This window comes from Pagrus pagrus (assembly GCF_965226575.1).
Source record: "Pagrus pagrus genome assembly, chromosome: 18".
Taxonomy (NCBI): domain Eukaryota; kingdom Metazoa; phylum Chordata; class Actinopteri; order Spariformes; family Sparidae; genus Pagrus; species Pagrus pagrus.
Genome location: NC_140202.1, coordinates 3,857,197 through 3,884,794, shown reverse-complemented (window position 1 = coordinate 3,884,794; position 27,598 = coordinate 3,857,197). Strand labels below are relative to the sequence as shown.

General features: G+C 40.5%; 1 protein-coding gene across 3 annotated transcripts in view; it reads left to right on the top strand.

Annotated features, from left to right (window-relative positions):
• The window catches only part of LOC311274013 (CAP-Gly domain-containing linker protein 4), a 42,577-nt gene extending 21,208 nt beyond the window's left edge, over nt 1-21,369 (top strand). For 2 of the 3 annotated variants that reach the window (XM_084381406.1, XM_084381405.1), the window contains 10 exons: nt 49-297; nt 5,357-5,492; nt 5,754-5,885; nt 10,097-10,192; nt 11,544-11,738; nt 11,851-11,985; nt 12,758-12,881; nt 18,573-18,637; nt 18,780-18,858; nt 19,185-21,369. In XM_084381406.1, coding sequence (XP_084237532.1) covers nt 49-297; nt 5,357-5,492; nt 5,754-5,885; nt 10,097-10,192; nt 11,544-11,738; nt 11,851-11,985; nt 12,758-12,881; nt 18,573-18,637; nt 18,780-18,858; nt 19,185-19,548 — 1,575 coding nt within the window. In that variant the 3' untranslated portion in view covers nt 19,549-21,369. The remainder of the gene's footprint in view (nt 1-48; nt 298-5,356; nt 5,493-5,753; nt 5,886-10,096; nt 10,193-11,543; nt 11,739-11,850; nt 11,986-12,757; nt 12,882-18,572; nt 18,638-18,779; nt 18,859-19,184) is intronic. The other variant, XM_084381407.1, reaches the window with a different exon arrangement.
• The last annotated feature ends 6,229 nt before the right edge of the window (nt 21,370-27,598 follow it).

Genomic DNA, 27,598 nt, shown 5'->3' with positions numbered 1-27,598 from the left:
GATTCATTCATTGTATTATAACTCTTTCGTGCTTGTCTCTTCCTACAGAATGAAAAAGGGCAGTGCCCAGCAGACGTGGTGCCTGATCCCCTTGACATGCCCTTGGAGATGGCAGATGCAGCCGCCGTGGCAAAAGAGCTCCGCACGTTGCTGAGACAGGCTTTACCCAGACCCAGCTCCCCTCTGCCCCTCACACTGCAAGCCCTGTCCCCTCCTGCTCTCTCCGATAAGGCCCGGATACAGCTGGCCACCATGGGAATCCGGCTAGGTGACTGCGTGGTGATTGCTGGACAGAAGGTGTGTGGTAGGTCACTAACAAAAGGAAAGAACAATTAAATGTTAATTTTATCATATCTCAAACTGGTACAATACAGAGATGTTTCCCAACCCTCTAATTAGGACCTGATGATTAGCTGAATTCAAATGAGTGTACACTGACTCCAAGCAACAGAGAGTGAGTGCTGCAGTTAAAGAAAGCAGCAATCAAGAACGTGTGGCTATAGCTTTGATGTAACAAGGACATGAAACTAACTATTGGTCAAGGGCTCCATTCAACCCATCTCCAACTCACATGGGGTTTGCTTTATAACTACAGACAAAATAAATGATGACTCCCTTTTCCTTAAACATTTTTGTATATAGTATAAAACACTTAAAATAATTAGCCCATGTATCAGTGCTTACATTTTAATGGCTTGTATGCTTCACTAAAAAATCTATTTGATTTTGTTTTTGACAGTTTCACTATTTTGAAAACAGCTGTGCTGCGCACCTTAAGCTCCTCTGCTCCAATTAAATTTGAAAAGGCCCAGACAACAAATCCTAAAATAATCTTTTGCATCCCCAAAGTGTCAGTGATGGCATTCTTTCACTTTGAATAGAAGGTGAACAGTTAACTTTTGTAAATTTTTATCACAATGATGTTTGTAGATGTTGAAAATTCATGTTTGAAAGAGAAAAAAAAAGCCAAATATTTGACTGCAATTTTGCAAATCTTTGCAAAAAAATTTTTTAAATGAAGATGTAAAATGACAGGTCAGGTCTGGGAAAAGCTTTTACTGGACTTGCGGTTTTTCAGACAAACCTACATGAAAACATTAAGTCAGTCAGTAGATGCCCAAAAAGTCCTGTAAAAGGGACATTTCATTGTTGTGTGTGCACTTGGTAGAAAGACTGGGAAAAATTCATCTAATAAACAAGAATAGACTAGAGGTTTTCAGTTCTTCTCCAAATTACTTTTACTCATCCTGTTAATAACTAACATTCTCTGTTTTGACATTTGGAAAAGTCCTCTCTAAATCCCAGCTTTTAAAACTATAGCATATCTGCATATCAAGCAGGTAGAGCTAGAGTTGACTTATTAAGCCTGATTTATGCTTCTGCGTCGCGGCGACGGCGTAGCTACGTCGTCGACGCAGACCCCTACGCGGACCCTGCGCCGTAGCCTGGCGTGCGCCTCCAAAAAATCCTGACTACGCGTCACGTCGACGTGTCGAGACGCGAACGGCAAGGCCTGTAATTGGTCCGCTCAGAACGTCATTTCCGGCAGTTGCTTTTCCAGTCAGCAGTATAACAACACCGCCATTTTTAAAGTTTTTGTGGTACGAGCCAGGACCAGGCACCCCCCTAGCGGCTTGGCGGTGAATTGCAGAACAACGCGTTCCCTCGACGCAGGACTTCGAATGCTCAATGACGGCGTAGGGTCGACGACGTAGCTACGCCGTTGCCGCGACGCAGAAGCATAAACTAGGCTTTAATTGTTAACTTTCTACCTTCTTATTTACTTTTAATATATTTTACACTACATTGAATTAAAAGTATCCACAATTAAAAACCAGAAGTCAAAGAAAATATGGCTGCTTTTTCAAATGGGCCTAATCAACAGAGCTAATAATGAATGTTAAGTGTGGAGATGTTTATATACTATTGCAATCCACCCCTCTTTGTATAGTAGCCAGACCGGCCAGCATGAGCCCCTAGTAAATGACATGATCCATTACCAGCTGCACAGCTTTTTTCCTTGAAACTGTTGATTGCATTGATGTAGTTTTCAAACTCCTACTGTACTACAATGACAATAGCACATTAAATTAGTGCACAGCCAGGGCCAAATGGATTGGAGCACCAACTTCACGCCTGTAGCCACATCACATCAGTGCAGCGCAGCTGTGCCGTGGTTTTTGCTAAACAATGACAGAAGCTTTGGTTAATTTTTTCTTTACAATTATTTCAGCCCTCAACCGAGAAAAATAGTTTCCTGTTGCTAAGCAACACCCTTTTGGCATTCATACAGTGTTCAGGGTTATGTCTGACAGTTCATTTAGTCATATAATCAACATGCATGTTTAAATTTATCCACACCCAGCTGTGATTCTTCTAAATGTCTGGTAACAATGTTGAAAGATTTTTTTAGGCTTATCTATTCTTCATCGGCCCTCACACGGTCTGTGGTGTGCACAGCTGGCTATGTTAACAAAACAGTGTTGTTTGTGGCAGTGTGACAGCAAATTGACAGATGAAGTGTAAACAAAGTGATATACAGACATAGTGACATACCAACACTGTAATTATAAGCACCAGTTACAGTGTATTTACAGCGTATGTTTTAAAAAATCCCTTTAAAGCATGCAGTTTACTCATGGCATAATGTAGCTGCGTTACATGTTTGTGTGTACCTGATTGCAGAGAATACAGATTATTATTTTTTTTATTCATCACAGCAATCTTCCTTTCAGTACCTTAAACTAGCAAAGAAATTCATCCACAAACTGATTTCTTTTTGCCTTTATTCTTTCATGTAATGCAAAGAAATACTTGAGTATGGCTTCTTGACCTTACCCCCCATCTGCAGTAGGTGGTGTAAGCCATGTGTAATCCTTTGACAAGAAGCACACTGTGAAAGCAAGGAGATTTACCCCCATAGGTCAAATAAGATTTTCAGTTTTCACTATGTTCATGACACAGTTCAACTTTGACAATTTGCTACACAGTGCTCCTGCTCCATAATGAAAAGAAAACCTCAGAAATGTGTGCTTTCTCTCCATACTTCGTGTTAAATTACGCAACTCGGCCTGTTTCCAATGACTGATGTGTGCCTTTGTTCATCAGGCTCACAGCATGGGCCCAGTCCACCCTGACTTAACTTTGTGGTCCAATGAAGCAGTTGAAAGAGACATTCACTGTTGTGCCATTGGCACCAAATCACCAGACTCCTCTGTTGCACTTATTGATGTTTCAGCATCATGAATACCTGCTCAGTGGCTCCTTTGAGCAATCTTTCCTATAACTTGCAGCTGACTCTGCACTTAATGCTGACATTCCAGTTTCTACTGAGAACTCCAAATACATGAAATGAATATGTCTCATACTAGATACTAACCTCTGTTTGTCACCAGCAACCATCTCTGTTTATGGTGTATTGTATTTTTCATCACATTTATATTTTTTTTTACTCTTATTCTTGGAAACAGCTTTCTCCACATTAATTCGTCCAAAATAACAAACAAACAAATTTTAGTTAGCCCCAATTAAGTCTATGTTCCTAACTTTTGGTTCTAGTACTGGTATCGGTTGTAACACATTGGTATAGAATATTCGCCAAATTCCTCTTTGACCGTTCTTAAATGTGCCACATTATAATTACCAGAGAAACTAAAAAAACAAAAGAAAATTCAGTTGAGCTTCCTTGCACTTAATGTCATCCCTCGGTCTGACAGGAGACAACTATTATACAGTGATCACAAATCGTCCATGTTGTAGAACAGGAGCTTATAGTTGATTTCTGTGTCTAAAGTTAACTCATGCACAAAAAAAAAAAAAAAAAAAGTTGCCTCTTGCAGTGATTTGGGACTGCTTCTTAGTGCACCCCATTCAAGCTGTCTTTTTAAAAAATATTACCCCAGTGATGCCACTGAAGAAAAGCAAAAGTTAAGTGAGTGTTTTTCACTGACATTTTGACTATTTTACGAGTAATCTTTGTGCCGTTTCATGAGTGTGCTCTTATTACCATCAGCTTACCCCCCAAAAAATTGGGTACAGTTACTGAGCAGTGGTACCATGGAACACAGTGTTTTGATTTTCTTGACCCCTGCGGCTTTAAAAAAACTGTTTTATCGCTCTAAAATAATTCCATTTTTATGACAGAGATTCTGACAAATGACTCTTATTAGATCAGGGAGTGCCTTTTTCTACTCTCAGGGCTGAGGAGTTCATTAAATTTGAATGGAGCCTTAAAATTGCAACGTTTTATTGAATTTAAGGCCATAAGAGATAACATGGTGGACTGGTTGGTGTAAGCGTTTAAGGAAGTGTGAATCTTGAGGACCTTGAAAACAAGTAATCAAGTGAGTCTTCCCTGCCTGTCTCTAAAGTAAACACTGACTTTAAGGTTTTTTCACGTTCACCATGCAAAGGCTGTTTGTGTTGCTTGCAGACAAATCAAATGCAGTCAAGTGTGGGCAGACAGAGAGCTGTTTACATATATGATGTTGCTGTTGTTGGTGCATAGCGTAGAGGTGGCCTGTGGCCGCCATTAGTATGCATTAGCCTAACTGCTAAGACTTGCACAGGCGTTTAATGCAAACACTTTGAAGGAGGTGCTTCACGGTGGCAATATTAAAGGACAAAGTGAGGGCAGAGACATTAAAGCTGTAAGAATCTTGACACTCTTGACCATGCTCTCTGCCCTTCATATTGTAAGCTCTCAGTAGTAAAGTAGTTTCACATCTGTTGACCATAATACTGTCTATAGTCAATATGGCTCTCATAGAGAAATTGACACCAATACCAGTCTCTGTTCTTACTAGGAAATCCCTCTCAAATCCCTATACACCTTGGTAATTGTTGAGTTTTTTTTGTTGCTGTCGTCTGTGATGTGCCTTTCTGTATGGCCATGCAAACTGCACACACGTAGATACAAAACAAAGATGAGTAGAAGAAAAGAAAATGCCAGTTGTAGCCCAGTCAGGCATTTGCTCTGAAAAAGTGTGCCATTAACAGATATCTGTGCCACACTGAGAACAGAATAACAGAGTGTTGACTTGTAGAGATTGGCTAATCAAAACTCTTATCTGTTGTGCTCTCTCTGGCACAGTCTAATGCTTTGTTCTCCATTTCCCCTTTTAATTGTTTTTCTCCTCTGTGGCTTTAGTGAACGCATCAAAATGTTGTTGAGTTTCTGGTTGGCGTTCTGCCCTTGACATAATGCATGGCACAAAGATGTGATGATTTCACACACTGCTCAGTGCATTGGACAGTCCTTTTGCTGCATGTCTTGATATGTTTTTTTAATTTATTCTGCACATTGCGTTAGTATTTGTTTTTTACTTTCTGTGGTATTTGATTGTGCCCTGCACAGGTTGGAACCCTGCGATTCTGCGGCAGCACAGAGTTCTCTGGAGGCCTCTGGGCCGGAGTGGAGCTGGATAAACCAGAGGGGAAGAACGATGGCTCAGTAGCAGGGGTTCAGTATTTCACATGTCGAATGAAACATGGTATGTCATGCCACGGTCCAGTACTTAAAGATCAGTAGCATAGATTCCTTCTCCTCGTCCTCCTTCGTCTTTGTCTTAGTCTTCTTATTATTCTTATTCTTTTTTGACCATTATTGAGTGATAAGACTTAAATGATCTCATCGGGTTTCAATGGTATCTTATCTAACCCCAGGAAATTATCACTCATTACTCTGTATATCTTGAAACGCTTACAATCTTCTGACTTTTGTACACTTAAAACCTTTTGCTTTTTCTTCTCAGGAATCTTTGCTCCCCTTTCTAAGATAAGCAAACCTTTGGAAAGACATAAAACCAGCACCATAAAGACATCTACACCCATACGCCCCCCTCGTCGTATTGACCTGTCCCGCATCACCTCCAAGATAAACACAGGTAAAGAAGAAGTTGAAAACCGTCGTAACACTGCTGCTCATTGCCAAAAGGACACATGTTGCATCAAACAAAAATAATGCATACTGTTTGCTTAGACAGCCTGAATGTTTAGCACTGCTGCATCTGACCCTTTTCATATGATTTAAGCTTTGTTCAGGTGCTATCAGGTTAACTAAACATTACAGCATGAGGTTTTTGGAAGAACTTGGAAAAATGAGTCAGCCTGAGATGTTCTGGCACAAGGTACTGTAAATAAAAAAAGTTAAAAAAAATTGTCAATTTCGCAGCACACTACAAAGGCAGTGAAACTGAAGGTTGAAGAAATGTGGGAGCTGTTTAGAACAGGTGACACAGTTTATGTCACAGATAATCTCATGTACAGTCCCCTGGAGGAGACCAATGGATACATTATTAGAGACCATATATCATATAAGAAATAACAAAAGAACTGCACCAACCTCATAGAAACACAAACCTGTTGGAGAAACAACATTAGTCTGATGAATGGCTTCCTAATATTGGCTGTTCGTTGAAGAAGTCATTCTTCAAGTGCACTCACTTTAGTGGTTTGGGTCATGAGGCTTAAAGTACTAGCATCAGTAGAAACAGTGGCCTGTCCATTTCTTTATTACCTTAGGAATGATGTGTTGAAAATGACACAAGAAGTGTTGGTGGTAATAGCCCCCTATTCTTCACTAACTGGATTATAGTGTTCACATTCTGTGTGATATTTTGGAGATCCTCAACCATCCTCTCCCTTTCTTATTTCTTTTTTTTATTTTTTGCTTTAACTCATCATTCTGAAGTAAATACTGATTGCACAGTGTAACGGCTGTAGAAAAATTATACTAACTGCGTATAAACTGGTTCCCTTTAAGCATCATTTTAACTAAGCTATTCAGCATGCCACAGGGCTGGATTTTTCTCAGAAAAATGAAGGTTGAATTAAGAAACAAAGGAAGCACGTCTGCCATTGTGCAACTGATATGGGAAGAGGCATTGTTTTTCCTGGTTGCTATCCCCAGGTAACAGTGGAACAACTGGATGAACTGAATAGGCTTTAAACTGCTGATGGAGGATAGAAGGGGTTTATGTGTTTCCTCTTCCCACCAGAACTTGAGACAGTTCATTACTGGCATTCTTACTATTGTAATAAAATCTGCCTACGTATCAATAGAACTGGTTGTTTTGCTCTTACTAGGTCAAATTTGGTTTCTTACAGATGTTTTTTGCTTTGAAAAGTTGCCAGGCGGCTATCAGTGGCCATGTTGCTAATGCTGTCTTTGCAACAGCAGTGCCAAAAGTAGTATGACAGGGAAACGCTATGGAGGAGCAAAGCTGAAAAAGGTAAAATGAGTCATAAAGCTGTTTAATTCCTTTCCACAAGCCTTGGAGCTGTGTGTGAATAGTCATAAGAATATACCTTGGAATGATTGTAAACATTTAGTGGCACAGTTTTATGTATGGAGGATCCTGGGGGAGATGAACTGCCCTGAAAACAATTAAGGTACACAATCAAGGGGACTCTCCGAAATTGCAATCCAATTCTCTAAATATCTCTTAACCTAATTTGTACTCTGATTGCTCAAACTAAAGGTGTTTTTGGTGTCCAGTTTATGTCGACAGAAGGTCAGCCCTGCTTGTAAAACCAGATTAATGCAGGTTGTTACTGCTGGATTGCTTCACCAAGCCAAAGAGCTGTCTCTATATTTAATAGAGAGGCGTCATAGTCTGCACATATTGACTAATGTCTTTGTTGTCTGTATTTTATTTGCATGTCACATTATTTTGACCTCACATTATCATCTCCTAATTAGTCGGTTACATTTATAAGAACATCATGTCCAGTCTTCATCTCGTGGTGGGTAATCATATACAGTATCACAGTAGGCACATCACTAAGCAAAGAAATGTTACTAAATATCGATTTTTAATGAAAGATATAAACAGGAGGCATACTAAGTATATTCAAAGGGTATATGTCTTAATGTTATTGAAAAAGTCTGTGTTGTCATGAAAGTAGAAGTTCTTGTGGGACCGCAATTGCCAAATAAATGCCTGTACAGACATTTTTCCTGCTGACACACTGGGCTTTTAGCCTATTATGGAGGTACTCGTCAGTGTCTAGATGATGCCATCGGCTGAATCCCGACTCTAGCGGACTCTTTTGTGCCAAGAAGAGGCTTTCTCAACTTTCCTCACTTGTAGGAGCCATGTCACTGCATTGCAGGATTTATTGCATCTGGGCTTTCATATTAATCTTCCTCGAATGCTTTGAAAAGTGGATTCTGAACCAGTGCCAAAGGACAATGCATAAATTAGACTGCTGACAAGACCTTGCTCTCACAGTCCTTGGATGCCCATATCCTCTGCTCCTGACTAATGTTGAATCATAATACAGTCCAGTCACCCCAGAACACAGAAACCTCGTCATGGTTGGTGTGTGTGATTCTTGCGCCCTCTAGGGTTTACAGCTGTTTTGTGGTTGTACAATATTCAAAGGTTTTGAAGGCTGATTGATCTGGACGTGACTGGAATAGTGGACCGCAGACTGGCCTATGGAATTTGGTGATTGATAGTCCAATTAAGCAGGGTTTAATAACTCGGGCATAGACAGGCTCAATAGCCTGGCAGCCATTCATCACAAGGTGTATGCGAGTGTGTTCTGTGGCATGCAATGCATGTGAGGGTGTGTGTGTCACACCTCTGTACAGCCCAGGAACCAGACTAATTTATGATGAACCACTTTTCAGGGCCTTTGTAAGCCATTTATAGGCCAACCTCTGGGCACCACCTGTGTTTTAGCGTCCCATTGGATTGGCAGTGCATATCACCCGCCCCTGCGTATCCATAGATTACATAAGTCAATGTGGAACTGTCTCCTCTCACTAACCAGGGGAGACAGACACAGCAGAATGCCAGGCTGGCCCCTATTAGAGTGTGTCAACTGGAGCTCAGGCCTCAAAGGGCGGTGGGAACATAGACAGCGTTCACAAAGCACCATCGCTTTATTCAGAAAGCCACAGTCTGTGCTGCACTCTGTCACTTAAAGCAAACGTCAGTATGTGGAAGGGATAGATAGAGCCAGGAGGTCCCTGCAAGCTAAAGGTCAAATGACAAGAAATGTTTGGTATTCTGAGTTGAAATGTAGTCTCCTCCTCGGAGTTCAAGGGAAAGACACAACTCTGCCTCTTAGGGGGACGATTCCTGGCTCTCTAAATGTGAACTGAAATGGCAATCAATAAGTACCAGGCTGATTTGAGATTTATCCAATGCCTCTTTCAAAGCATAATATAAAGTTTAAACTTCGGTGACATTTTAATGAGTTTAGAGTTTATGCGGCACATTCATGTATGAATTGAGAAAGATTGCTAATTTTTCTTTGAATCTGTTTAGATACAAGCTGATTTTATTGCCTGTTAAAGAACGGACTATAGAGGGGTTTTGTCAGTTTAATGGTAGATTTAAATCAAGACAACAGACTACATTAAAAGCTTAAGGACACTGTGAAGATTTGGTGCTTTGAACCAGTTTATTATGTTGACTTCTGCAAGAAATGTTATTTCTCATTCTGTGCTATTTGAGTCGGTATAAGAATCCTTTTGAAGGTTTTTTTTTCTTTTGTATTCACCGTCATTGGGGCTTTTGTGGGTGCAACTGCTTGTCTCAGCATATATAAGTGTTTTTATTGTGTGTTGGAGTAAGAGAGACAGTCTTTGTTCAATCAAGAAAAATTGCCTTTCAGTAATTTTTGTTTCATTGCTACCCGACAATGTCATGCTGCCCTGTATTTGCATTTCTTCACTCTCCTGTTCTTGTGTTTTATCTTTTCTTGTCTCTGATTTTGTCACTCTTGGAGTGCTCCACTGTGTCTTCTCAGTTTCCTTCTTAGTTTACTTTATAAACTGCCTGTAGGAATGTTGTATATTCATAAGAGCTCCATCTCAGTCCTTCAACAGATACAACTATACAACTATAGACAACTATAAATTACACTTGACACATTTTTTAGTTCATCTAATATAAATTTGACTATTTTCAGTTGTCATCTTTTGTTCCAAGCACTCCTCTCACATAACTAAGATGATGTTGATCCTTGTGTTGAAGAAATAGTCACTGTGTCTCTTTTGTGTGTGTGTGTGTGTGTGTGTGTGTGTGTGTGTGTGTGTGTGTGTGTGTGTGTGTGTGTGCGCGCGTGTGCGTGTGGAAAGGTTTATCGCCATCTGTCAAAAAAAACCCTGATAATCAAAAAAGTCCACCTGGTCCCAATCAGGGCACAGAGGGAGATGCCTCAGTGACGAGGACAGGTACTGCAGTCACAGCCGTGTGAGCTTTAATGCACTGTGTATCAGGGCACAGGGTGTGAGAGCGAGTTTGGAGTATTTGTTATAATCTGTCTTTGGTTAAAACTGCTAAAATTGATCAAATCTTAGTTCCACACACTCCTAATCATCACCTGTCCCTGATAGTTAGTGCACCTTAATACTTGAATCCAACATCGTAATCCATCTGTTGAAGTTCAATAGCAGCATCGGTGCTTCCAGAAACAGCGCTGTATTTCATAAATGTCACTTAAATTCTTTCATTAACCGTGTGTATCCATTAGTGCTGCATTTACAGTCAAAGCATAATTGAGAGGGTGAAAGCACAGAATATGTTTCAGGAGCAACCTAATATTGAGCGTAATCTGAGTTCCATATATTTTCCTCAGCCTGAAAATACAATATGCTTGCGGTTGTGATCGTTATGCATGAAGCCAAAACCACACAAGTCCAGAGATCAATTAAGGCAGTGAGGGATTGATCAGCTCAAAGCTGCTGATTCTGTCATTTTCTTTTTAACAGTTATTTCTGTGCATTGCCATCCACTCTTCGGGGCTCATTAGCTATGGCTTACTTTTGAAAACAACTTTTGGCAAAAGTTTTTTTGCTCATCACTGTGTGGGTTCCAATTTGTTTGTAGCTGAATCTTGCCTTCGTCTTAAAGCACTTTGGCACAGATTTAATCAATACCCTCTAAGAGTTGAGCACTTAATGAACTTATGGCCCATGAAGGTCTATGAAAGTTAAAAAGCTTAATGAGCTCCTGAATCTAAATGGCTTCTTAAGAGTAAAGTTGGTTTCCCCTCTGATTCTCTCAAGTTGGGAGGGGACTGGCATGTCAGCCTTTAGCTGGACCTCAGTAAGAGAACAAACTGTTAAAGATTGAGCTCACTTGATTTGTGCTGCCTTAGACTCATGTGACAAAGCTGCTCTGATTTCTGAAAGACTACAGTGGTAACTGTCTGGCTCCAAGTGCTGTAGGCACTATCTCATTCGGAGGAGTATAATGGAAAAATGAATAAAAGTCTGAGTAGTGGAACTAGTCTGTGTTATAAGCCTGAATGGATGGATGGTGGGTTCAGTATTAAGAGAGAAGGCACACAGTTTGTGTCGTGTGATTTTACACAGCAGAATGGATAACAACATGTCCCAGTGGAGCCTAGATGCAACAGTCAATGCACCTTTCTTGAATGATGTGTAGTATACAGCTGGCAAAGAAGTGCGTGTAGCGTGAAGAGTATAGTCTTCACAGAAAGGGATATCATTAATTAACTTTCGACCCTAAAATAACCTGCCCCCTGCGTTGTCTCATTCCTTTCTGTCCTTTTCACCACAGGTGTTCTCTCCCGCTCTCTCTCCTCTTCGTCCTCTTCACTGGACTCTCGGCAGGGGCCAGGTGCTCGACCTCGCCCACTGCCAAGGCAACGTCTATCTGCCAGGCCACGGAGACAACGTCCTTCCCTGAGTCCCAGGACCACGCCCTCACCGGCCCTCCGCTCTTCTCCTGATACCACTGCACTTAGCACTGCAGGTCTCTATTGTAATATATTATAACCTGTATTGTTTAAACACTGACTTAATGAAGATCACTATTGTTTCAAAATGTTCTCATTAGTGAAACGCTCGTTGTTCATCTGTCCCAGGTGTTCGAAGCCGGACCCCCTCAGCTAGTAGCTCTGTGTGTGGTGGCCCTGAGGTGCGCCTGGGGGAGAGAGTGCTGGTGGTAGGCCAGAGAACTGGTGTAGTCCAATTCTATGGAAAAACCAGCTTTGCTCCAGGTCAGTTGTTAAAAATTGATGTACTCCCTGCAAAGATTTTACAGTTGAAATCACACTGAAATGGATATTTTAACACAATGGTTGACCATTAACTAAACAGTTAGAAAAAACAACGATAACACATGGTTAATATTTAAGTGAGTTTTTTATTTTGACCAATTCTGAATAAATTCTATCCAGAGAAATCATATAAATGAAGGAATGATCAGGATAACGGGTAGACAGCTCTGTCTTTAAATGTAGAACTTTGGTTGCCTCTGGTTGGTACACAAAGTAAACTTTTTATAGTAAGAAATATCTTTGTTAAAAACCTCTGTGCAGTATCGTAATTGTAAATTGAGTCACATGTAGAGAAAGTAATAGCTCTATTAAGCTCCTTTCATTCAACTTGCCTGAGCTGCATTATAAACTCATTCATAAAGTCATTGTGATGGCAAACCTTGACCTTCATGTATGAATAAGTACTAACGTATCTCACAGCACTGAGGATCATCTTTGAAGGGACATCAGAGAGAGCTTTCTAGTAATGCAAACAGCTTTTTGGAAGCTATATTTTCAGTCAGCAGCTGATTGCTCTATCGAGTACAGTTTGGCTCATCTATACAGCAAACATAATTGTCTCGCTAATGCTAACACATCAGATGTTTGCCATTGCCAACATTAAACAACATTATTTTCTTTACAAGCAACTTAATTAATTTGTTTAAAGGTAGATCTCTTCTTTTAGGTCATAATCCCTCAAGTTTTCAGGACGGTCTTTTTGTCTTTGCAGGGCTCTGGTTGGGCATTAAACTGGACAAGCCGAGTGGTAAGAATGATGGATCAGTGGGAGGAGTGAGGTACTTCAGCTGCCCACCAAAACATGGCGTCTTTGCTCCTCCGTCTCGTGTTCAAAGGTGAGTGCAGGCCCTTTCCTTATGTTTTCATCAACGACTAATGTTCCTTTTTGGGTTTTACCAGTGGTCAGCCATAGAAGCAAAAACAGATTTGTCAAACAAGTGTCTTTGATAAATTCTAAGTTCAGAGCAGATGTTTGAAGAATTTGACAGTATGCCCTGAAAACCCTGAGGCTGTATTTCATTGCCCTCATCAATACACCTGATGGCACTAATGAGCTCCTTTGACAGCGTAATTTGTGCAAGTGTTGACACGTTTGATTTTGCCCTCAGTGGTAAAACAGTCCTCCTCCGTACTTGTGATTAAAGAGGGTCAGAGTTGTTAAACGTTAAGCCTGTGGCTCTTGCCCACCAAGACTCCTCAGTTCAATCAATCGGTCAATAACTTTATTTGTCCCCAGTGGGGCAACTGGTTTTGCATTATAAAACATGGCACCTAGTAATGAGCCAGACGCTATCATCCCTGCCTTTGGATATATATAATAGATCAATACATTTTACATTATCTTAGGTGAGAAATATGAAGAGAATTGTAAGACTATGGCTTGGAAAAAAAGGATAATAAAACAGATAAAAGTCATTTTTTAAATTTGCTCTGAAATGAGCATTAGGTGTTAGAGCCTCTGTATCTGATTGAAAATTAACTTCTGCTACATTATCCCTTCTTGAACTGTATCTTATCAATTAAAGTACATATTTGTAAATTATTATATCATTTATTGTAAGGAGCACACCTTTGAGTGGGTTGCAATTCCAACAAATCATTTTTGTAGAAGATGGATCCTGCGCTGACTCTGGCAGAGAATGGAAGTTGCTGTTCTGCTAATGTGCTTTTACTATGCAGCTCGTGTAGACGTTGTGTATGTTTGCGTAAGGCCACGGCAGTAAAGCATCAGCTCACAGATCTGATGTTAATATATTCACAATGTTTCATTTGGTCAAAATATAGTCACTTGTGTTGTGGAGTGTGCTGTCTCTGTCACTGTGGCTGTCAGCTGATTAAATTTCTCTTCTTGTGTCACATTTCTGTTTCTAGACAAAGTAATATGGCGTAGTTCAGCAGTTTGTATTTTATTTTCACTTGAAGCCTCTGGCTTTGTGACAGTTTGTTTTATCTTAATAGTTTTATAGGTTTTGGAGTGGTTTGTTCATGCATCACTGAAGTGTTGGTTTTAAAATATGAGACAATATGAAAAATTGATGTTGTATATAGGCCTGTCACGATAGTCAGTAAATCAACTAATCGTACGATAAATTAAAATGAGCTTGATAATTTTGCCGGCCTCGATAATTTCCATTTGCATGCTTGTTTGTTTTCCTCGTCTCTCACTAGATCCCTCTTGTCAGTCACTAGCCCCATTCACACTGCCGTTTGCATGTGGTGATCCTGCGCCCATTCTCCGCATCTGCCTCTGTCTGAAAGTTTCAGATGCAGCTAGGGGTGAAATTTCGCCTCTGGAGGTATCAGAGGCGCATTATTTGTGAACCAAGTCAGTGGCGCGGAGCGAGGGTGTGTCGATCTGATGGTGGTGATGTCTGATAACTGTACAGATCCTTCACTCAACAAATAAAGAGAAATGTCCCACAAAGCAGCTTTACAGGACCAAACAACAGTAACGTCATGTCTTTGGCAACTTATATGAGGAGAAAAATACAGCAGTTATTCGTGGAGAAGTGTCTGTCAGCCTTTCAGTCCGACCAACTCTTCGTCACATTTCTGCCCAAAACACAGCGTCTGTCCCCGGCAAAAACTTTAAATCACCAAGTGTTTGAAGTCAGCCCTCCCAACCGAGACTCCGTGAACTTCGTGAACCCCACGAGTGAAATAGTCAGACAGCGTCCTGTTGACTGATGGCGATTATGTAATTTGCCTATGTAAATTAGAAAAGAATGTAACTTTGTCACTTTCCAGGATGCATGGTGGGTCAGGATCTCAATCACAACACATTATAACAGCATCATAAGATTATAAACAGACAGCTGGTACATGTTTAGATTGAAAGGAGGACACCGGGGAAACACCTTGAAAAAAACCACACACGTCATCATCGTCACGTGTCGTCAGGCCTCCGCATCACTACAGACAATAGTGCTAACATTGTTGCTTCAATAAGGAATCTTGACTGGCCATGGCTCAATTGCTTTGGCCACAACCTCAATCTTTATTATTATTATTTATTTTGGTCATTAAAATGTCTTCTTCACATTCCAATGTTAAATATTCTTTAGAAATTAAGGTTTATTGATCTTTGAAAGGGTGTACTTGCATTATTATGCCATTATCATTATATTAGTTGAAAAATGGTCTCAAAGAGACAATATTATCGTTTATCGCAATAATTTCTAGGACAATTTATTGTCCAGCAAAATGTGTTATCGTAACAGGCCTAGTTGTATACTTGGAATGAATACTTAAGAAGAGTCTCCTCAATGCAAATTCCTATGTTTCTTAATGTAAACATTCCTAACACTAACTATCCATGGTTTTCGGAGCAGTTTTAATAACTTTTACCTGAATTTGTATTCAGAGGAATGCCATTTATCAATGTGGTCTCAGTACTTGATGTTGTCTGAAGATTGAAACCGGATTGAAATCTGTCCTTGAGCTCATTTACATTTAAAAAGTTTAAAAAGCTAAAAAGCATCAGCATTTTTAAGATAGGAGACCAGTTTGTAATTATTCCACATTGGAGGATCCAGGTTGCCTCTCTTTAGTTTGGCTTAACAACTGCTGTTTTCAGTGATTTTTGGAAAAATGCCTTATTCAAGTGAGCCATTGACAGTTTTCAGCACATCCATTTGTATGCAACTAAAAACATTCTTGAAAAAACATGGTTGAAGGGTTTCAAAACAGCAGGTGGGCTAATTACAAAGCCTCACTATATCCTCAAGAGTTTTATAATGTTTTTAATAGTTTTATTTCTATAGCATTAAAGCTTTCAGTCTGACCAAATTACTTGTGTGACGATGCAGCAGTCGTCTGGTTACATTGTTTGACATGGAGGAATATTTTGGCCACTCTATATTCAAATTTGTTTCACAAATAGATGCAAACTCATTACTGTTTTTGAGAGACAGGATATCAGGGATTTGACATGTTGGGGTATCAGTTAGCTTCACAACAGTGGTGAACAAGGTATGACAGTTGTTGATATTCCTGTTGAAGGCTTGTCAAGCCTTGTTTCAGTCAACTGTAGATGTGAAGCCTCACTTGTAAGATGTTGTACTAGATGCTGCAATAGTAGTTGTAAGACTCTGATGTGTGCAGTCTGGTCCGGTCCTGCACTTCACCTATTCATTTCCTAACTAGACATATAATTACAGTAAACCAATCGGCACGCAGAACCAAAAAGCAGAACAATTTAAATGATGACAATGACACATTTCATATGGATGTGTTTTAGAATTCAGCTGTGGTGCCTGTAATACTAATGTTGCCAGCAAATTATAATCTGTGTCAGCCATGATTTGAATTTAAAAAAGTGTGTTAGTTCAGCGTGAGCTCAAAATGTTTATGGATTTGTGAAGACATTTCCTGTATTCACTGTTGAAACAATGTCCCTTTGAAACTGTTGGAGATTTACTTGGCTTACTAACAGTAGAAGTGGCAGAACTGTAGGTGTATCTATATTCACAAACCTATCATTATTTTGTGTTTGTGAATCAATTCTTGCTTCAGTGTTTGTGTATATTGTGCTGTCCGTTCATAAAAAAGAACAATGCCGCAGCGGGCAATATTGGAAACCTATTTTAGAAATGTAAATGTCAATTAAATAAATCTACAGTTGGCACTTTGCCTGCTTTCCTTTCCTATTAATCATACTGTTGCAGAGATTTTACACACCATTAGCTGTCTTCAGCTGGACTGTTTGTGACTGAAATACAGATGGGTTGCACACTGAGGGTAGAGCCAGTTTGGTAAGGGAAACACATCCAGATCAGCTTCTGCACACCTCGGTATACATTCTCCACGTCTCTAGAACTCTATTAAAGTGATAAACAAATTTGATGTTGTGATGGTGTTGGTGCAGAATGCTTGGTAATCAATCCTCCAAAATCTCCATCAGTGTTGATCTGGGTTGAGATGTGGTGACTGTGAAAGACACAGTGATTCACATTATTTGATTTGGTCCCTGTCTGTACATGTCTCCAGATCTTTCAGAAGAAAGATCAACTCGAGAGTGTGCAACGTTCAAGATGCACTTTAATGTCTACTGTGAAGAGGCGGTGTACAGGACAAAATAACAAATGAAATTTCATAGAGTGCCTCTAAGTGTCTTATCCATGTGGATAGCTGAATTAACGTGGCCATGTTTTAGCATTGCATGTTAAGTTTTAATTGCTTCTTTGGTGCCAAATATACATTGTATCTGTAATTCAACATCCCAAAATGATGTACTTTACATATTTTCAAGTGTGGATGGCCTCACTGGTGGCCTTTGGATGAAGTACACAGCTGAGCCTCTTTTTCATTTCGTATTTCTGTTTTTAAACTATTTGCTCTGCTCTCACTGATGTGCTGAGCAACCACTCCCGTATGGCACCCATGTTGACCTGTTTAAAAGGTACATGAAGAAAGGGAAATTCTGCTGGAGGCCTTATTATTTCTGCACATCAGATTTGGCTTGCACACACAAAAAAGAGTTGACTCAACAGATGGATCAAGTGCCAAGGTGGCTTTTTATTGAGATAATTTAATCCTGGGGATATGGAAACTGTTGTCTGACATACATATTCACAAGCCACTGAGTAATTCACTGCCAGGCATTGTTTCGTTTTCCCTCACATTCCCTGCAAGTGGATAAAAACTATTGACCTTTTCTATTGGATGGCACATCAACGCCTCAGGTGTATGATGTGTGTCATAACTGAGTGAAATCCATTAAAGTTCAAAAAGCAGTTGACATCTAAAGTAGTCAATGTCTTTATTTTTAAGTAGAGGGAGTCTCTCCAGGTTTGAGGGATTGCTGGTCAAATTAACACATCTCAACTTTCTACCGAGGTATAATTAGTTTCCTCACCTTCCTCTGCTGCTTGTGCGTCATCTCTATGCAGATCCACCTGCCAGGGAGACTTTTCCTCTTCTCTTACCATTGCTTCACTTTTTTTAACCCACTGTTTATGTCTTCCATTCGATAAAAGCTGCTTTTTGGAAAATCCGTGTTTTCTTGCTATCCCCTATTCACGTCCTTTGCCTCTCTTCTGTTTTTTCCTAATTAACCCTGGGGCACATAGTGTGCTCAAGCAAGCACATGGTTTGTTTCCCTCTAATGGAGGAAAACAAACGGCTTTTCTAATTCCCCACCTTCATTTTTGTTTCTCTACCCCTCCACTCAGCCCTTAGAAGACGAGGTATCACCTTTTTCGTCTTTTACTTATTTCTCGACATTTGGCAGACTCACTCACTAATGGCTTTCAGAGCTCTAACGTTATTATAGTCGCATAAGGAGCAGGACAGAAAAAAGACATGCTCTTTTTGACTTGTCAGAGGGGGCCAAGTCTCTTTGAAAATGTTACAGACATGTGCTGGTATTTTAATGAATATTTAAATGGACATTCACATATATAATTCTCTGTGGATGGTATGAGCTGAAGTATGGTTCATATAAACACTGGGTCAGAGCTGAGGATACCGGGTGTTCATAAAGCTCTGTGATGTCACTGAGATGTCTCTTTCTTCTTTCCTCACAGGATCCATGGGTCTGTCGATTGCCTTTCAGAGCTGTCTTCCTCTCGCCTCAGTCATCCTTTGAATGGTGAGATTTCTGCCTTGATTGCAACCTTTGACTGAGATTTATTTGAAATGTGTCTTTGCATTTATTATGCTGTGAGTGCTTTGAATTCATTATTATGCAAGAATCTGTGTGGGATTACTTGACTCTTGTTATTGCCGTTCAGGGACTATCCGTCGAAGTTTCAGCACAACGTCGTCCATCGCCACCCCGAAAGAGACGAGCAGAAGAAGTCCTGTTACCAGGTGGGCCTCTCTTTTCCACACAGCTCTCACATTTCACCCTCCCCAAGCTTTTCAGCTTCATCCGAATCCCCCATAGCCGTGGCAGAATCAATACTAATAAGAAGCAGAGGTATTAGTCAGCAAAGGTTCCTTTTTTTAAATGGCCATTGCATGATTGTGGTTATAATGAGAGAGAACAAGGAATTGAAGATCAATCCCTCAAACACCAAGCTGCCATAAATCTCCCACTTAGATTTGAGATATTCTCTCACACTGCATACCTTTTCTCATAAATATTTCTTTGCTGCATTTTCCCTCTGCTCCCACAATACATTGGAAAAAAACAGAAGTCGTTCCAACCCTCACCGTCGGCGCTGGAGCACCCTCAGCGGTGGTATCGGTGCCCCAGGGAGCACAGCAGGGTCCGGCCCCTTGCCCAGCTCTGACGGACAGGTCTGCCTCCACGTTGGCATGCAGGTTCTGCTCAGCAGTGCCAACGAGATGGCGTTCATCCGTTACCTGGGCACAGCAGACTTTGCCCCAGGCCTTTGGCTGGGTCTGGAGCTCCGAAGCCCCAAGGGCAAGAATGACGGCTCGGTGGGCGGCCGCCGTTACTTCACCTGTCGACCCGGCCATGGCGTGCTGGTCCGTCCCAGCCGTGTCACCTACCGTGGCATCAACGGTTCTCGCCTGGTGAATGAAAACAGCTGAGAACTGTGGGATCCAGAGCGGGGAGATGTTTTTATTTGGTTGTGATTTATTCAAAGCAAAAGTTTTGAGTTTAAACTTCTTGTTCTTTTTTGCATTGCATATTATTTCCTCATTCATGTAGCTGGTCCCTTGTGCTCTGGGGTGAGATACCCTAATAAAACCATTTATTAATCATTCGGATTTAAAATACTAGATTTAGTTTTTGGAAAAATGTAGGAGGCAAAGAAAGCACTTTATGGAAGTAACTTTAAGTTCTTTCAGAAATTGTCTTCAAGGGGGAAAAGTCTTAAAAGGACATAAAACACTGCACTACTTTTAATCTGATTGCACTGACAAACAGTATGATAGATGAGACAAGATAAACTGGAGGGTATGGATGTGCACACATGTAAATTTCTATACCCGAGGCTAATTTTGATCAAGTCAAATAGATTTTTATCAGATAATTTAGAAAGTAATGTAGCCGACTCTCCAACCAAAAGTGTGCATGTGTTTGTGATTCTATGCACGTGTGCATGTGTGTATTAATTAAGAGCACTTTGAAATAAGAGAGATTGATCGATTGATTCTTCCAGGGTCATCACAGGGCTTACAGACAATTGATGGAAGTTGAGTCAAAACTTTATGAATCAATGTGAATGAAAAAGCATTTAATCGAGCGTAGATCTGTATCAACCTCCATCAGAATACAACGGCATCAACAGAGGTTGTTTCTTCTGACCCACATCAGTGTCTGCCACATACTTTGTATTAAACCTACATGGTTAATAATGTTTATTTTATGCAGTAGAAATCCTACCTAAACGCTGTCATGGTTAGCAGCAGTATGCTTGTACTAAGTTCACAGTCTATGAAATAACACATGGCAGGTTAAATCTATGAAGTTAAGATGACCGGGTCGGGTTCGAGGATTCTGATCAGAGCGGTCTCTATAATTTGACATTTTCAATTTTTACAACCTGATTTTGAAAAAATCTGAATTCAATCCTGTAGTTTGAAATGGCAACTGTAGTATCAGACCTGACAGCTTTTCATTACTGTATGTTATCATTACATGGATATTGAAGACCACATTTCAGAGCATTGGACGTGGCTTGACTCTTAATTAAAGCAGCTTGACACAGGAAATATGCAATCTACCAGAAGTTTCAAAGATAGTTTGCTATTTGATTAAAGTCGTCTGGCCAACTCAGCAGAGAACAAGCCATCGATTGTGCATGCCGAAAACAGGCCCGCTATTCAGTAAAACACTCATGTACCAACCAATTAGGGCATGTAGGCCACAACAGTAGCCGTAGAATCTCGAATGGCCTTCTCTCATTGATCTGTCTGGTCAGGCCCCCTGTGATTGAAAAGCAGTGGTGGTCAGAGCCCAAGGTTGTCCAAAATATCCACCCAGCTAACAGATTAAACGAGGGAGGGTTTTTAAAGGCTTTGCACATTCTTATTAACCTTTGAATCAACACTTTCTTCCTTAAAAATAGCTTCTCATTTGCTTTAAGGCCATCTCTATGATCATTTCTGTGGCATTTGTAAGTGTTCCACATTTCAAGTCTTCTCTTTAGATAAACTCCTATATTTTGGTGTATCTGCAGTCCCAGTTGTATTACAGCAGGAATGGTTTGGAATTCCACTGGTCGATATGAAAGTCTTATGGCGCGTGTTCTTGTGGGAAATAAATGGTCGTTTTTTTCATGGTGTTCCCGAGATTGAATATTTGAAGTGTATGTGTGTGAGAGAAGGATTTGGTCCGATGCATTTACATGTTGTGCAAAAAATAACGGCATTTGTAAAAAAAAAAAATAAAGTATTCTATTCTAATTTGATGTCTCCTTTGTGTTTTTTCTTTGGCTGTGTACCTTTTATCAAGTGTGGTTACATGACTGAAAAAGAGGTTTACTTGACTTTCTTGGACTGTTCACAAAGTGCAGAAGAGAGTTGTCTTTGGGGACTGAAAATGAAATCGCACAAGCACTTTGAAATGGTTACACGTCTGTTCACTTACCATCTGATTCCACTGGGGCTCATCTCAGCCAAAGCTGAAAAGGCCTGCTGCTGAAGTGGCATTGTTTGCTCACTGCCAGGCTGGGCACACAAAATCAAAATTGAGTGTGGCTGACATACTCTGTTGTGCCATGATTTTAGAATAAATAGATGTTTGACTGGTTGCTTTAAATTCTTTTTTAAAGCTTATTCTTACTTATTTTTGTAGTACGGACAGGAGAAACAAAACCAAGGGAAAGGATCCAGGACAGCAGTGTTTGCCTGTCCACACTACTGACTGAGACATTGATTCAGAGGTGAGCATGGCCTGAACTGCTGTCTTTAAAATAAAAAAAATATTTTAGAAAGTTTGAGCGAGAATATCAGACATTATAACAAAAGAGCTGTTGGAGCAGCACCAGACCATTCATAATGCTGATCATCATACCATCACTAACCTGAAAAACATTATTATTACAAGAATTATAAACTGAGCACCACAAGCCTCATTTATGAAAACAGAATAGCATCGAAACAGAAATCATCTGTGATTGATGCATGGGAACGTTTTGCGTAGCACACCCTGTCATTAAAAACAACTCATGAGCCAGATGATTAAAGTTTTTACCTAAACTCACCCCTGATTCTTATATTTCACTTCTACTGTTTTCTAACTTGAATGTAACTGTCCTCTCTGATTTGATGCAGATAGTGAAGCTGAGCTTTCAATTTACATCACATAAAATTGCTGATGGACAGGGTGGACAGAGCGAGGTCTATTGTAGAGCTTCCTCTAAAATTCAGCGATGTTTGCCTGCACTGTGTCTCCAATTTGTCCAACTTTGGATTGTTAAACTGGAGAATAAAGAGACTAACTATAAATGACAGGCGGGCATTTGCCATCTTCATGTCATGTCAGAGTTGTTGTTATTGGGAGTTCCTACTTTTAAGTAGTGTTTCTGAAAGCTTCAATATATCCAACTTGGCACAAAATAATGCGAACATACGAGCAATACGAGCCTGAAAACCAAACAAATATGGATGCCTCATCAGCCATCAACCATTGTAATAAAACCCAAATTTATTGGATATAGTTTAATGTCATTGATGTAGAGTATTTCATTTCTTATATCTCCATGTATGATTACCGAGTACCATCCAGTCTATATGACTTGAACGTGGCTGATTCCCAGTTTGATTGCTACGGAGAACGTAAACTGCTGACCTCTCACTACTGAACCCAACCAACATGCCTCCCGTTGAAGAGACAGGCCTAAGGACTCAGGAGAAGGCTTCTCTGGCAGAGGTAGTCTAAACAGACTGCAGTGATGAGGCTGGGTGTTCGATGAGATGCTGAAGACCTCTGATGCCTTTGGGTGCTGCAGCCTTTTCAGTGGTGTGTTTAGATCAGCAACAGTGGACTGAAGGGTGGCCTCCGGGGTGCTTGAAAGGAGGCTTCAGTCAGTTATCAAAGTCCACATTCAGGACGACCAGTGCAGGTCTCATCATGCTTGTGGAACAGTGGGCCAACACTTGCAGGGATGCTGAGGGTCAGGGGTTGCTCGCAAATGCAGCTTACAATGTTACAGTATTGGAGTTGGAGACAGCTTCAAGGTGTGTTATCACTGATTCTGTCATTGTCACGGACAGGATCTCAACCTGCAGCTCAGGAGTAGAGAGGGTCCCTATGTGTTTTTTCTGCAATCCACTGTGCACATCTTAGTGTTAAGTGTTTGAGGTGCTGACCCTCAATTTAAAGTCTGAGGCCACGTAGTCCAGAGAAAGTGATGGATTGCCCCATGCAGGGAGCCATTTGTTGCTAAAAGAGAAACAGTTTTATCTCTGGCTCATGCTCATGAGTTATAAGACATATTTTTGAGTTGAGTTTTGGTTTCATCGGTTCTCTCTTGCAGTTTAGGTAGCATGTTGCAGTGACAGATGGTAGCTGAAGACAGCCAGACATTTTTAACTCTGTGGCATAAAAGACCTATGATAAACAGGAACATTCTAACTGCTTCTTTTAATAGGAAAATGTGAAAAGTCCCAACACAGAGAGACCAACAGACCAACAGCAAGGTTCTTGTACGTGTGCACATCTAGCTGCCAATGATAGTCCGAATCCCTGTGGTCATGACTGAGTCAAAGTCCTCAGTGAACCTACTCAAGTCCAGGTAGGCAGGTGGATTATAAATCATCTGTCTGTCCAATTATGTTCTTTGTGTGGTTATATTCAGATATGTTCATCATTGAGGTTATAGTAAAGGTCCCATTTTTAAGAAAAGTTGTTTTTTGATCGCATTCCCAACTCTACGCTTTGGGAGGCGGCCAACATGACCTGCAATCCCCAAAGTGTCAGTACTTGAGGAGTTGGGAATTAGACTCAAAAATAAACTTTGCTTACAAATAGGACCTTTTAAAGCTGCTGTTGTACTGTTCTACGTTAAGATGAGAGGCGTCTCTAAGTTTTGACCTTGTTTACATACTTGAGGGTTGTAATAGAAACGCCTTCGAATATAATGCAGTCCAGTTCAGCACCATCACTAACTATGACCTCAGTGCTGAAACATATAAATCAATGAATGTCTCTGTAACAGTCTCAAACATTACAGGCATCATTAATGTAGACCAGAACAGAACAGTTGTATTGGATTGCATTGGACTGTACATGTGTACCTAATGAAGTGGCCACTGAATACATGACACAAAGGGTACACGTAATGCTATTTTATTGGTTATGATAGTGACCCTTTACATTGTGGATCCTTGTTTTTGATTCCAAAAGCAGTTCTGAAATAAAAATGTTGTATATATACTGTATATAGTGTGAGCGCTACTGTAAATGACTTGTACATGCAAATGGAGACAGTGAGAGCAGCTAGCAGAGGCTCTGGTGGAACACAGTGATGCTCCTGAACCCAGACACTCTGCATGGCAATGCCGTTGTTTTTGAAAATCATAGCAGGACAAATGCTATGATCTCTTCAACATGAAATAGCTTTTGAAATAATTAATCAACCTCACTGTGACACCATTCTGCTGTTTGACTCCTAAACCTCAGTACCCTGTATTTAAATTGATTTTTTATCAGTAGTACAAAGTAAGATAAAGGCTACACCTGAAACACAGCTCAGACATACTGTATCACAGTGTGGTAAGTGCTTAGTTGCAGCATCAGCACTTTGGAGCTGATCCCTGATGGGAGACGAATGATCTCTGTGAGTCTATGAAGTCAGACTCCAGTCTGCTTTTTAACATGATGGAGAGCAACGCTGGCACAGCTGGCACCCAAGGAATACAGTTTGCTATCGCCAGCAAATATGTGCTGGCAGCTGCACAAGCCTTCTACATTTAGACATGTTTACAATACAGGGATAATCCTGCTGGGGTCCCCATTCACCCTGTCACGGCTTATGTCTAATAATGACCAGCTCACTGTACAAAATCCTGCTTATTACACCACTACTGTACCAACGTGGACTGTAATGATTTGACAAAGAATATTGACTTGAAATTATTATTATCATATTAATTATTAACAGAATCACTAAAATTGGAACTCTGTCTTGTGTTAAGATGCCGGCAGCCTCTAATCCAGGAGTCTTCACCTCAAACTACCAGGAGGTCACTGACCAGGTTGTTCTATCCTACTGTGAGAAAAATGAACTCCAGTGTTCCGTCTTCCCCTCTCCTCTCCTCCATCCATCCTCCAGTGTACTGCCGACTGTTTAGCAGAGTAATGTGGCTTGAGGCTTAATCTGTTTGGCACAGCGGTGTAAAGTGTTTTGTGGCTCCAGAGGAAGCTGAATGTAATCAGATAAATTGTTTCCAGTGATGTCACTCTGTGGCTAAGTTGCATTGTGGGTAATGTAGGAAGAAGAATGTGTAGAGTAAAAAAGGCCTAATCACTGGCTCTGCTCTGATTTTCATAATTTGTTTTCAAACTGTCCAAAATAGATTTGTAGACTACTTTTCAAAATCTGATGCCTACATGACCCACAATGCAACTCAGCCACTGAGTGACATCACTGGAAGCAATTTATCTGATTACATTACATTACATGCTCTGGAGCCACAAAAAGCTTTAGACTACTTTATTCACATGCAGTTGTACTCCTCAAGACATGTTAACACACTTATATGAGTACAATTGGTGGAGTTCCCTTTCAGTGCCCCCCAGCAGCCTGATGGTTAAAGCACATATCACATAAATGGAAATGTCCTTGGTTCCATCACAGCCTTTGTTCCCTTTGTTCATGTCCCTCTCTCTCCACATGTTTCCTGTCTCTCTACTCTGTCGACTGTCGCATAAAAGAGAGTAAAAATGTAATCGTCGTCCACCAGGTCAGCATTTATTTTAGGTTAGGGAGGCATTTTGGTGTCAGGCGCGCTGCACTAAATCAGAGTGCTGTTAGTCTTAGCTTAGCTATTTTATGTTGCACAGTTTGGTGCAGCTTGCAAAGGAAAATCCTGGTATTTTTCACACAGTTGTATTCTCATAATTGTAGCCATTTAGGCAATGAGTCACAGTAACTATGTACTCACTATCTCCACTTTAGAGATTCAGGAAAAAGAAACTTTGGCAAAACATCATATGTCAGGCCAAAGCCCTCCTACATTTCCACAAACATGATTTTTGCAAAAATCACTTACAACACTTCTCTCCTGAGTTCACAGAAATAAGCCCCGTTGATTAGCCATTTTGGCAAACTGCAGAGTGAAGCGAGGATAGGTTTCTCTCGCATCTCATCAACCGAGGTGCAAAGTGATAATGACCCATAGAGCAGCCACAATTATGAGACCAGGTTGAAAAATACTCACATTTTCCTTTAAATGCGAATTAAAGAATCATTTTATGCTCAGTTGCTGCAATCATGCTGGAAAATGAAATGATTAGTCTAAAATAACAGACTGGGGAAAAATCTATAATGTATTTGTGAGTCGGATGTAACAATACATTCTAGAGGGTGGGGGGCCTAATTGTCTATTAGTTTGAGACCCCTGCTCTTATCTAGTAATCACACATCTGAGCTTAAAGAATACATGTATTAGTACTAGTATTTCACCTATCTGTGATGATGCAGTGAGCCAGCATGCACAAAGTAAAGAGAAACATTGTATGTCTTCCTGCTCCCACCTGCAGAGTTGGTATTCAGGACTTGTGTTTGTTTTGTTAAATACATTGTTGAGTTTGGCTCCTCTGTTAGGTGGTTCGCTGTTGCTTTAACAAGCAGAGGTAAACTAAGAGACACTAGTTTAAAGAACAATACACTTACTGTTGGCATGACACCAACAGAAATTCTACTATTAACAGCGGAGCTCGGGCAGAGTGACGGGTTTCAGTGTCCGTGCAGGTTTCGGTGTGACGTCTGGTGTAAGGGTTTGTGGCAGCAGTGCAAATGGACTGAGTCTGTTATCTGGAAACATAATTCTTGGATTGCAACGCTTCTTGGAACTTTTGTCCGACTGAGTGTGAGTGAAAACCAGTCTGGCATCTTTATAAGCACTGCTTGACTTTCTCAGCGGGGTCTATAGAGACTTGTACTCTTCTTGACCTTTTGTTCTCCATTTTCAGCTCTCCTACACTCTCTTAAAGAAGTTAGGGCACTCACTGAGCCGTGACACAAACTGTTTTTGTAAAGAGAATTGATGACGGCACATAATAAATTGATCAAACTCAGTAGTAAACAATAATCTCAAGAGTATTAAGAAACAAACTGGATGAAACCTGCTGTAGAGCATGGCATGGTAGCTAACATAAAAGGCTCATCTATCACCTACAGTGGCAAGGCAATACATTCAAATCAACTTTTTATTGAGAGACCGAAACTAGTCTTAACTCTCTGGGACCAGAAGATAGGAGAAAAATTAAGAAACAAATATGAAAGGCTCAGTTAGTGAATGGTGTTACAGGTGCTGATGATCAGAAACGATCAAACACAGCGGCCTGCTTCGACCCCAGCAGGTTGTGGTCATCGGCTGGGTGTCATATCCGGAGGAATACAGTCATCCTTATTTCAGAGCCAAGTCTGTGCAATCAGATGAAACATCTGGTCCTGTTTGACGTCAG